Source organism: Psittacula echo (assembly GCF_963264785.1).
Source record: "Psittacula echo genome assembly, chromosome: Z".
Lineage (NCBI taxonomy): Eukaryota > Metazoa > Chordata > Aves > Psittaciformes > Psittacidae > Psittacula > Psittacula echo.
The window spans coordinates 36,452,258-36,465,392 of NC_137742.1; the positions used below are offsets into that span (position 1 = coordinate 36,452,258).

At 34.6% G+C, this 13,135-nt stretch overlaps 1 protein-coding gene across 1 annotated transcript in view; it reads left to right on the forward strand.

Annotated features, from left to right (window-relative positions):
* Positions 1 to 13,135, forward strand: part of CNTLN (centlein) — a gene marked incomplete at its 5' end in the record, with an annotated part of 196,332 nt that overhangs the window by 71,987 nt on the left and 111,210 nt on the right. The window contains 1 exon segment of the mRNA XM_080637807.1: positions 7,850 to 8,041. Coding sequence (XP_080493933.1) covers positions 7,850 to 8,041 — 192 coding nt within the window.

Consider the following 13,135-nt stretch of genomic DNA (forward strand, 5'->3'; position numbering starts at 1 on the left):
AAATAATACAAATGCCTATTTTTGCTTTGAATGAGAGACACAAACTCTTGCAGACAAATGTCTTTTTTTTTTTTTGTCTTCTATGCATTAATAATATGCAGGCTGCAATAGCTAGATAAGAATGTGTCAGGTATTCCATAAACATATTCACAAAGGAATATTTTCCTACTTTTCCATATGGCATTGAGCCTATCAGTATGTACATCCCATGATATATTGTCCCTTACAGCAATATCAATGACCTCTCTTTTAGTGGTCAGATAGGCACTATATGCTGTAGCTGAGGCAATGCAGTTGGTTTACATATTCAAAGACTATCTTACCCTCTGCCTTTAAGGAGAGCTGCTATTTGTGCTGATGTTAATTTGTGATGCAGAACAGTTGACTGAATAGAAGAAAAAACATTTTTGATAAGCCAGATCAGGATCATGAACTTGCACTGGATTATGTGTAAATCCGTTGAGGGACATGATTTCTCTTCCAAGTCTAGCTGTAGTGGGAAGTATACACATGTGAAGATCTGTAGTCTGTTTTATCAAATTGTGTTGATTTGACATGCTGCTACCCTTTTTTTTTCTTTAAGTAGAAATTTTAAGGGTGCTGTGTTCTACAATAACTGCTTTACGTTAGAGCATTTATGGAAACAAATTGGTATCTGTTTCGTATTGCAGCTGTAGTTCTCATTCTCAAGGATAAAGAGTATTTTTCTAAAATGTATAGCATCTGTTTTAGTGGTCCCAAATGCTCCAGGGACTTCATTCCTGTGCTGGATTTAATGAGACTCAATAGATTTGTCCTCACCAACAATTTCAAGGTGGAGAGACTTCAATCAATACTAGGGATAATAAGACAAGAAGAGATTCTGAGGTCCTTAGCCAGCTTATCACAGTTTTTTTAAATTTACAATTTAGGGCCTTTGTTTTTATAATGCAGTACTTTCTGTTCATCTGCTGTGGCCATTTGGTTCCTTGTTAATGATACTGATGAAAAATCTCTTAGTGGAGGGCCCTTTTAGTGAAGTGAAAATACTGTTCTTTATCATTAAATAGGAAATCATAATTTGTGTCCTAGAAGTCAGCTCTCAAATAGAGAATACTGTGGATAGTGAGTGGTACAATCCATGTCTGTGATAAAGAAAAGCACTGCTCAATAATTAGATTTTTGGCATAATTAGAAAACATAGCAAGAGTGCTCAACTGTGAGGCATTGCAGAAGTCTGCATCAAGTACACCAGAAAGTAGACAAAAATAGGATCATGTCAGATACATTTTCAGATATTGTGGTTAATTTTGTGCCTGCAGTTGCCTTTGCTGGTCCTTCTTTTGGTCAGTGTGTGGAGATAGTTTGCTTTCCTTCAAGCTTAAGAATGTCAAGTTACTGGCTTTACCATTCTATGGTTAAATTTTATCACTTCCAGTCTTTTTTGCAACTGCAACAACCTTTAAACATAGTTTAAAATTACATTAATGTGTTTGGGTTTATGTAAGGGGCATTACATTCACAAAATAAAAGCTACAACCATATAGAAGTGTAAATGGTTCTCTGTCAAATTGAAATGAAAAACATAAGTTCTTTCACACATGAAAAGAGCTGAAACTTAACTGTTCAGTCAAATATCCTGAAGCCCATGTCAGTAATAAGAAATTATCATTTTCATAATCCACTTTATCTCTGAAACCTGTGAGAAACTCATCTCTTTAACAAAGTGACCAGCAGGTCAAAGGAGGTGATCCTGCCCCTCTACTCTGCTCTCGTGAGACCTCACTTGGAGTATTGTGTGCAGTTCTGGTGTCCTCAACATAAAAAGGACATGGAACTGTTGGAACAAGTCCAGAGGAGGGCCATGAGGATGATCAGGGGACTGGAGCACCTCCCATATGAAGATAGGCTGAGAAAGTTGGGGCTGTTCAGCCTGGAGAAGAGAAGGCTGTATGGGGACCTCATAGCAGCTTTCCAGTATCTGCAGGGGGGCTATGGGGATGCTGTGGAGGGACTCTTCATCAGGGACTGTAGTAATAGAACAAGGGGTAACGGGTTCAAACTTAAGCAGGGGAAGTTTAGATTGGATATAAGGAAGTAATTCTTTACTGTGAGGGTGGTGAGGCACTGGAATGGGTTGCCCAGGGAGGCTGTGAGTGCTCCATCCTTGGCGGTGTTGAAGGCCAGGTTGGATGAGGCCTTGGGTGACATGGTTTAGTGTGAGGTGTCCCTGCCCATGGCAGGGGGGCTGGAACTAGATGATCTCAAGGTCCTTTCCAACCCTAACTATTCTATGATTCTATGAAAGTTTATGTCACATTTTAGTTCAAGCTCCATTAGCATTTGCTATTTTTGTGAAGTGCATTAATTACGCTAGTCTATTTATTTCTCATATACCAAACACCAGCAGAGTTGGTCATGTGCTAGGAAGTAGATTTTGGCACCGTATGTGCCTATAGGTTAAAGTTGAAGAAATGCTGGGTAGACTGGTGCTGTCAGGGTGATGCTAAACACTGCACTCACAGGTAATGATTTTCATGCTTGAAAAAACCTGTACTCTTAGTATGCTGTGGTTGACATCTACAGAATGCTTAAGTGTCTGGGAAAAAAAGAGTAAATAATCTATTAATAGTCTGTCACTGATGCTTGGAAACTTGATGATTAATGTTGCTGGCAACAGTAATGTGTTTTTTCACAAGATCATAGAATCATCAAATAGTTTGGGTTGGAAAGGACCTTAAAGATCACCTAGTTCTAACCCCACTGCAGTGGGTAGGAACACTTTCCCACTAGAGCAAGTTGTTCAATGCCCCATCCAACCTGGCCTTGAGCACTGCCAGGGATGGGGCAGCCACAACTTCCCTGGGCAACCTCTGCCAATGCCTCACTACTCTTCACAGTAAGAATTTCTTTCTAATATTTAATTTAAATCTCCCATCTTTTAGTTTGAAGCCATAATGATACCTTTTGCAGTATGAATTACTCACATTTCTGCATTAACTAGGACTGGTGTTCTTTACAAGCCTGCTGAATGTTCTGTGACAGTATGCCATATATAGAGAAAAGAAATCTAAATAGGGTTTGGTAGCATTTCACAGAGTTGTTGCTGATAAATACAATCTTTTTAAGAAAAAAGTGTCAAAATGTTTATATATTCAAAAAAGCAATCCACAAACCCCACTGTTAGATAGCCAAATCAACACAGGAAGGTGCACAAAAGTGGTTAGATGGATGGATATTGGAAGGCTACATTAGGGGTGGGTGGGGGAATCAATCAGGAAAGAGGAAATATGGGATTCATTGAAGTAAATACATTCATCAGTTTGAATTTTTGTGGAAAAACACTAATTATAATGACTGAAATGTCGTTTTCTTTTTCATTCTCTTCTGTCATTTTTTCAAAGGTATATTGATACAGTTATCCATTGTACGTGGTTTCCAAAACAGTGGTGGTATTTACAGTACCATAAGGTAGAGGAAAGCACGTCTTCTCTTTCAGTTTGTACTTGTGACTTTTGCTTGCATGTTTCCTCATGTTACTTGCCATTCATTCTGTATTTTCTTTTAGTTTGGTTTTGTTTTGGTTTTTTTCTTAGTCTCTCATGTGTCTAACATTTTTCTCATGTATCACAAGTAAGCCTTGTGGTATCTCATCTTGAAAAATTACCTTTCCTCTGCTTTTCCATTTTAAAGTTAAATGCCATGAATGTGCTATATACAGTCTGTCTGGAGTGCCTCTTCAGTTTCATCCTCGGAGTTTTTCCAGCTTATTTCTGCCTTTGTTCTTTTTCAGTTTCTTATAAACAGCATGAGCTTGTAATGTGAATTTCTGCAATGGTGCTGTAATAGTTTTTCTTACAGTTTTATTGTGTCTTAATTTAGACTAACTTTTTTGCATTTGTGTCATTATTGTATGTTCAGTATTATGATATATTTGGTTCATTTATTCACATCTCTGTAATACACTTTTTTAGGGTGTTAACATTTAGATAAAACATTTAATATAGGGTAATATTTGTTTTGCACCCAGTGTAACTGGCTACTGTTCCATTTTAATGGATGGATCTGTCTTACTGTTAGTTCCTCAGAGGAGCATACTATTAAAGGAAATATCTGGATGTCCCCACTTTCTGTTCTTTAGTTAATGTCATAGAAAGGTCTATGAAAGCTTTAGCTAAATGATTTTAGGATTATGGAACTGAAAATTATTTTGGAACTGGAAAATGTGTCCCAGCTGTTAGCTGGCATTCAGTACACAGGAGCAGTCTAAACCTAGTTTGAAATAAATCCTGCACACTTGTATAAAGTTACTGCTGCTCATTTGTGTCAGCTGTTTCACTTTGCAGGTTTTTTCTCGTTGCATTATGATTCTGGCTAACATACAATACATTAGATAGCATGGGTTAACGATTTACTAGGTTTTGTTGGAATTCCTCAGCTGTCTTTGGTCTGACCTTTGCCATACACATATTTAGTGTATGTCAGTACTTTACCTGACCCCACCATTATCAGGCTGTTAAATATTTTCCATCACATGTGAGGAGGCATTTCAGTCACATCTTTTGGTTCTCCACAAGTCATAGCTTTGGTCTGACATTTTTAGGTTACTTGATGACATTAAGGACACCTATTGATCTAATGGATTTTTCTGCTTTAAGTAACTCTTCGAAGATCTAGCAGAAAGGATTTTCTGGTAAAATCAGTTTATTCAATATAGGAAATTGTTAGGTTAGCTGAAAAATATGGTATACTTTATATTTGGTAATTCATCTAAGTTACTCTTCCTTCCTGACTGTTAAGTAATGCTCTTGTGTTATATAGACTGAATTTATTACAGTGTACTGATTTCAGATACTTTTAATCTTTTTTTATTTGTTTTTAAGTACCTTCACCTGTAACATTCTGTGTTGCCTGTCAGAGAAAGGACAACTCTAACACATTAGAAAATGATTCTCAAAATACAGTCAGTGCAACACTTTTTGCAAAGCAGTCTTGTGTCTCTGGCCACTGCCTTTTTTTTTTTCTTGACTATGAATTTCATAAAATGTATTAAGAATGATTTTAAAAATTTTCATTGTTTTTTTCCCATCTTGTAAGCATATTTTTTTTTTTCATAATTTTTAATATCTCTCTTGGGAATTCGACAATTTCCTGGGTAAATCTTATGTCTTACTGACTCATGTAAGGTATAACCGTTCACTCATGTAAAGTCACAATTTCACTGTTCTGTGAAGCTTGCTTGTTCTGAGTTAAATAATTCACAATGTTTTTGTCTTTCTTTGTTTTTTTCTACTCAGTGTTCCATCTCTAGTCCTCTGATATCCATTTTACATCTTGCATCCCTATACCCGACTTTCTGTATCTGTTTCATCGTGTTGTGTAATTCTGTATGTTCTGGAATGTGTACTGCAGTGTGATTAAATATGGTGCATCTTCTAAAACAGGGTCATAAATAAGCAGAAACCACAAAAATAGTCCAGTATAAACATTAAGCATGAATTTGATGCACATGCATGGCCATAAAAGAAAAGCTAGGGAGCCAAAAGGAAATTCGGAGGCTATTCTGGATATGTGTACACAGTAGATAAAACTGTTTCTGTTCTTGCAGGTGATTTTCATTTTGAAATTTCCTTATGTTACATACACTAAAAATAAAATAAATGTGTCATATAAATTAGTATATTGATGTTGTTTATAAAAGCAAACAAACAAAACCTGAGTGTAAAAAGATGAATAGTGTGAGTGTGGATTTTTTGCACATAGGTTTTAGTTTGTTTTGTATGTGAAATATATGTGTTTAGTTATTGCTGTTTTCAAAGCAGGAAAGGTTAGAAAAGTTTATGCAAGTAAAAAGACATGCTATTTATCTTGTCCTGACAAATGCTGACTAGCAAAAATACCCATTAGCTACATTAGGGGATGTAGCTGCCAGCTAGAAAAAAACATGATACTTTTGATGTTCTCCATTCATCTTACTAGGATGTTACCTTTCAGATACTATAATTACAACCACTTAACTGCTGCTAGTCATAAAACCACCAAATTGTCATACCAGTATGATCTAGCTAATGAGCTTATATATAGTTATAGCTGGAAGTAACTGTGTCTTGATGTTCCATTCATTTGGAAGGACATTATCTAAAAATGCATGTTTTTGATAAATGAACTGTTTGTTTTCCTGTGAGATGCTTGTGATTTCCATAAGAAATTGGCTGATCTGGAACTTGTATTTCTAGGCATGATGTAAGCTTTCTTAAATATAATTAAGAAAGATTCAGTAGGCACAGAAATTTCAATGCAAAGTTTAATTTTTAAGGGTCAAAGTAATTCAAAATATCAATTTATCTGGACTTTGAATTCATTTTGCCTAAAAGACATGATCTTTGATCTGCTTTGAAAATAGACAAGAAGTAATTTACATTGTCTTAAGTGGATTTTGAGGAACTATGGGAGTAGTAGATAAGATAAGTAAGTAGATAAGGGAAGAGAGATTATTATTTCCAAATTTCTCACAAAGTGTGAGGTAGAGAGTTTCTAAATTTAAAAGTAGTGGTAGTTTTTCAAAGGGTTTAACTTCTAAGTGATGTAAGCAGGTGAAAGGGAGAAAGAAATGTATCACTTAAGTAAAGCTGACAAGACAAAAAGTAAAATGACTTGTGTCAGTTCCTTCTACTTACAAATATTATTAATAGATTTGGAAATTCTGATTTTCATATATAATAGGTTTCTTTTGGATGGAATGACAGAAATGGATTTTCCAAAGAAAACTCTCAGCTGCAGAAGTGCATATATGCCTTCTGCTCATTATTTTATGGTAGAATAAATAGTTTGAGGGAGCATTGTTTATTTTGAGAAGAAAGGACCATCAAAAGAATGAAGGTCTGAAATGAAGACAGAGAAGAAAATATGCTTAGGTAGTAAAGCTGTAGAGTCATATATTTCCTTCAGAATCTGTATTATTGTTTCTTATACTACAGGTTTATTTTTCAAACGGGGTTGTTTTGTGAGGGTTGTTTTTTTTTTTTTTTAAGAAAAGCTGATTTTGTTTTAAACAGCTTTCAGATGTTTATATTGAAAAAAAGGGTAAAAATGGAGAAATCAGGTGTTGTTAAGTTCTTCTTGCAAAGTAAGTTCTATTTGTTACTTAGATGAGGTTCTAGAAAAGCTTTGTGTGTACAGTATCTCTTCTAAAGTGGTTCTAGAATATATGCAATATTCTGGTTTCAGCAAAAATAGTTGAGCAACAGCCAGGGATAAGAACTTCTAATATAATCACTTGGGTTTATAGTTAAGTTAAAAAAAAAAAATCCCACAGAATAATTATTTAAATAACTGTTTTACACTTTACATGAAATGCAGTAGGCATCAGTGGATTCACTGTATTATTATACAAGCTATATTAAAAGGATTAGTTTTATAGAATCAAACTACTCTATAAATGACAAGGTGGGTATTTGCTATTCTTGCTTCTTTCATTTCATTGTTTCAATTTTTTGCCTATTCTCAGTAAGGGATTTTTTCTTTTTTTCTTTTCCATTTTCTATAAACTGTTCAAGAGTAAAACAAATCCTGATCATTAGGTGACCATTTCTATTCAAAATTACCATAAAGAAGCAACTGAAACTGTAGTATCCTAATGTAAGTTTTGTTTTTCTGGAAAAACTTCTTTCAAAATTAAAGTTTCAGTGTGCTGAAATCTATGGATCGTGACAGGAGGCAGGAGGACAAGAAGTGTAAAAAAAATTGTCAGTAGAAAAAAGGATATTTATGGATAAGTTACTTAAATTATACTTCTTTGTCTCCTGTATTTATATGGCTATCTGCATTGTAGTTAATTTTAATCCTTTTAATCTCTTCTCCCCTCTCATAGCTTTATAATGAATTGGCTTCATGTTTTGAAACTGTTAAAGCAAGTGAAGTTCTACTGCAGCGAAACTGTGCCTCTCTTCAGGATCAGTTGCGTGGAAAAGATGAAAAGATTGGTCAGTTACAAGAGCAACTTCAGCAGGATCATGATGCTTTAAATGCAATATATCAGAATCCTCCAAAATGTGAAGTACCTGTGAGTCCACTTCTAGAATTGTAACAGTTCTTTTTTCTTGTTTTAAATTTAGCTTCTGTGTCAGTTTTAAAGGGTATTTCAGTTAGTTTGGCTTTATTTGGTTTTTTTTTTTTATTCTGTTGTTTGGGTTTTTTTTTTAAGAAAGATTTTTCAACTCTGCTGCTGCAGTAGTAACTTTTTCTACTGTTGCTACTGGGAGACACATCACTGTTAAATCTGTCCTGAGAAGAAAACTGAGTGATGGGGTCAGTATTCAACAAGTCTTTTACATTCTCTACTAAAGACACCAAAAGTAAAAATAAAACCAAAGTGATTTTGTTTCTGGATTTCTGCATTTCCTCTGTGAAAATGAAATGTATTGGTCCTAATTTATTATATCATTACTGACCATGCAACTAACTTTAGATCATAGATCTGAAGAAAGTATTACAGTGAAGAGGAATATTGTCTAAAAGTTTCTAAGCTTTAATGGGCCTTTGGAACTGTTGTAATAAATCTGTCACTCTCACTAACAGCCATCCAACTTTACAAATGTGCCAGATCTTACATGTATACCCTTGACATTTTTCAAAGGCCAATTTACAACTTGTATGAAATTGAAAGGCTTCGAAATGATCTACCCATAATGGTTTGGTAAACTCTGTTGCTTAGTTTCTTTCATAGATTTGTCGATTTGTTGTACTTCTGCATTTCAGTTTTACTAGTACTTTCCCTGGATTAAGCAGAGAAAGGAAAATAGTTGATGTTGCTCATTATGTGCAAAAGTTTACTTAGTGTGGGTAGGTAAGGTAGATCTGTAGTCAAGGATTATATTCATGAGCCCAAAGGAGCTTGAATATTAAAAACCCCATAGTGTTAAATTCCTCAAAGTTTTGTAAGTAGTATTCTGCTGTAAAATGGTAAAATAACAGAATGCAGTATCTCCTGAATATGTTCATGATGGGCATCTCAAACTTAATGTTCTAACTTTATACAGAGTATTACTTCAGCGTTTATCCTAAAATTTTTAACCCATATTTATGTGATTTATTGTTTCTCTTATGCAATGATTTGATAATTTTGTTTCATAACTGATAAAGTACATTTTTTATGTCTTTCTTGTGGAGGGTTTACCTCTTGATGCATTTTTGACCATTTTCTGAATCTTCGAAAAATATATTTTTTTTTAATTTTAGAAGATTTTGGTGGATTTCTTGAAACAATATAAATATATAATTAGTCTGAAGCTGTTTCTGCTCTAAACACAGCATTACAATATGGTTTTTGAATGCTTAGCCTATTTCTGAATATATTATTTGCTTTCATCATCTTGTATTGTTCTGAAGTTTTTTTGTAGTTTATATTGTGAGGGATTTTTTTTTTTTTATCATAAAAGCTTTTATTAAATCTCTGGATTATCTTTCCTGACTTTAAGAAGGCCTTTTTTGTCTTTGTGAGTGTTAAATGCTTTCCTCTATGTACAACATCTATATCGTCTAGCTTTGGTATTGTGTGACAGTTTTACAGTCACAGTGTATGCCATATGGACCTGGTGTAAATATTTCTCACTGGCTTTTGTCATTATTCTGAATAGCTTAGTAGTATCAGAGGAGGGCCGCGGGGATGATCAGGGGACTGGAGCACCTCCCATATAAAGACAGGGTGAGAAAATTGGGGCTCTTCAGCCTGGAGAAGAGAAGGCTGTGTGGAGATCTCATAGCAGCCTTCCAGTAGCTGAAGGGGGCCTACAAGGATGCTGGGGAGGGACTCTTTATCAGGGATTGTAGTGACAGGACAAGGGTTAACGGGTTCAGACTTAAACAGGGGAAGTTGAGATTGGATATAAGGAAGAAATTCTTTACTGTGAGGGTGGTGAGGCTGGAAAAGGTTGCCCAAGGAAGTGGTAAATGCTCCACCCCGGCACTGTTCAAGGCCAGGCTGGACAGAACCCTGGATGACATGGTCTAGGATGAAGTGTGCCGGCCCATGGCAAGGGGTTGGAACTAGGTGATCGTAAGGCCCTTTACTAGCCAAACCATTCTATTATTCTACGATTTGTTTTGTTGATTTAGTCTGTGTCTCCTTCTGGTAGTGTCTGAACTTGAAGTACATTAAACAATATACTCCATGTAAATTAGGATGCAAATATGAAGCAGTCCTGAATTACGTATTGATGAACATGAGTGCAAATAATTATCTTCCTGTGACCTTCTGTGGGCTTTCTGCAGTTTCCATTTTTATCCGATCTCAGCATTTTAGACTCTCTGATACTCTCCCTGTTCCTAGTGTGTTTGAAGGTGTGTACTTGTCATGGTTATTCAGAGAGGTTTTTCTGTTTTGTTAGTGACTGTGGGTTGAATCTGACCTTCTGCAGAAATTTATTAGTTGAACATTTGTGTTATCTGTCATGAGCTCAGTCAGATATTTACCAATGCTAGTGGAGAAAATGGTAGGAAGCAAAAGCAGACAACTTATGATTATGAATGTAATTTAGGAAACTAAATGCAGTGTATGAACCTTCATTTTTCAGTAAATTAATCTTAAATCAGGCTGTGGTGGGACAAGTGATTAGCGTTACTGAAGCAGCCTCACAGGGAAGGAAATGTGTATAGGCAGCATTCATAGTTACTAGGTTTGTAGGAGAACCAAGATGTTAAGCATTATGCACTTTGTGCTTAACATGCTTAATATTTTCTCTTGCCTAACCTTCTATTCTATGATAGCAAATATCCCAAGGTCTGTTAAAATACGTCTTGCTTTGCTTGAAAGGCCAAGGAACGTGTCATTAGTTTGCTCATTGTTGGCTGCATATTGATGACAGCCAAATTTCCCATTGCCAACTTTACAATCTTACATATATGTTAAAAAGGTAATGATTATTGTGTAGTTACACAACTTTGGTTTCTGCAGGGGAATTACCTATTAATTACTTCTGTGACTTGTTAGGCAACTAGAATCCTGGTCATTTGTGAAGTTATGAAGTTAAATTTGATCAAGAGAACCTCCTAACTTCATAGTTCACTCAGCTGTCTCTTGATTGCAGCATCAAAAGAACAGAATGGATTTGGAACAGAGGCTTAAATAACAGAACACCAAAGCAGTCTACTAGTTTTCCATTTTTTAAAACAATTCTTCCTAAAAAATAAAAAAAAAAGTTTGTTAATTGCATTGTATTTCTGCTATAAAATACCGACTTCTTGACCATGTTCAGATTGTGCCTTGCTGAAATTTCATCTTGTAGGACATACTAACAGTCTGTTGACAGCATTAATACATCTTCTTCAGTCTTTCAAATAGCCTGGAAGATTATACATCAGTTGTATACATTAGTGCATGCTTCCTCCTGGGTTTAAACTTTTCTTGTTGTTGAAAATACATTGTAGTCAGGAAAAAAATGAGTTTTACATTATTTACTTTTTTAGCAGTATATTTCAGTTTTCTTACATTAAGGGTAAAATATGCTTCTCTAATGTTGTAATCTTATTCTAGTCAGCATGGCACTTGTGTCAGTGAGGGCAAACTTCTGGTTAATTTTATTTTGGGTATTCTGGTAATGTATGTGATGAAGAATTTGAATCCGCTTTACAGTAAATTTCTATTTACAGCTTAGTATGTGTGCATTCAGCAGCTCTCGCATTTTCTCTGATCAGACTTTAGGCATCTTAGAACTTGGAAGTCTTTTTAGATCTATGCTTTCGATATACAGTAAAAAAGAACAGAACAAACCCATGTTAAATATTTTTCAAAACATAAGCTTTTGGGGTTTGATTAATTTCATCTCATGTAATTGTTGTTTTGGTTCTGTTTCATTATTGGTGTTAATTTTTAGCTCTGAGATGTATACCATACATTTAGTCCTACAGTTATTATACCATAACTATTACCCATGTGAATAGTAAATATTTAAATATGTTTACTGAACCAAAGCAGTCATTTCTGTCTTGACTCCTACTTTTCATACATGTGCAAACATCAAAGACAGTATTAAGAGATGATGCTTGATCAAAGAACATTAATTAACAAACGTTTAAATCTTTTTTTGTTACTGTAGCATCTGACAGGTATGTGCATTCTACGTAATGCAGAATTCACTTGCATTTTAATAATAGTATCTTAATTTCTCATTATGAAGTTCTTAAAAGTAGTTAGATGAGAAAATACCGGTAAATCTATCAGAGTAGGAATTGCACACAGATGTAACCCAAGCTTATTAGAAAAAAAAAGAGCTGAATTTTACCTAAGATAAAAAACTGAGTTGAGAAATGTTTATATGAGTAATGCATAAATAAAACGTTTCCTGAACCATTGTTGCCATGCAAAAATCCTTCAAGTCTTGTCAGAGTGTGACTTACTGGTTTTCTAACATCAGTATTTCAGTGATTTCATTTTATTACACTTATATAGTATTTTCTTCAAAATCCTGATTTTATTGACAAATGAATGGTAAAAAATTAATTGGAGGAGGTAACTAATTTATTTTAGTGGTTCTAGATTTTGTGCAGTAATATTTAGTATTGCAGAGTGAATATTTAAAGTCTTGATTTTCTGTTTCTTGTTAATGATATAGCATAGCAAGAGGCAGATATCCTGTTAAGATTGTGGTAATGTAAATTTTGTTTTACAGCTTGGGATCATTTCAGTTACAGAGACTAATTCCTAACAAAATGGTTTTTATATACATGTATTTAGGCTTTATTGTTAGAAAATTTATCCATTTAATTTGTTTGCTTTGAAAGTTCTTGATCTTGCACCCCCTGTGGGTCAAAGCTTGTCACAAATATCTTCCAGATTTTAGAAATACTCAAGTTATTAAGAAAACATTGAAATCAATTACAAAGATCTCAAAGTACAGTTTTTTTCAGCAACTATCAAATACTGTAGTAAAAAGGTTTTTGTTTAGGGCAAGATGACACGACATCGTACTGAACTTACAGAACCACATAATACTGCAGCACATTTTTTGGGGAAGGCAAAACACTTTATCACTATTTGCTTGAAAGCTTGGACTTTGAAGTACAATGGAACTGAAATTGGCCAATTTAGGTAACACAACTTACTAAATAAATAAATAGTCTTTAATAATGGAAAATATCAATAACATTTTTCAAATGGTTG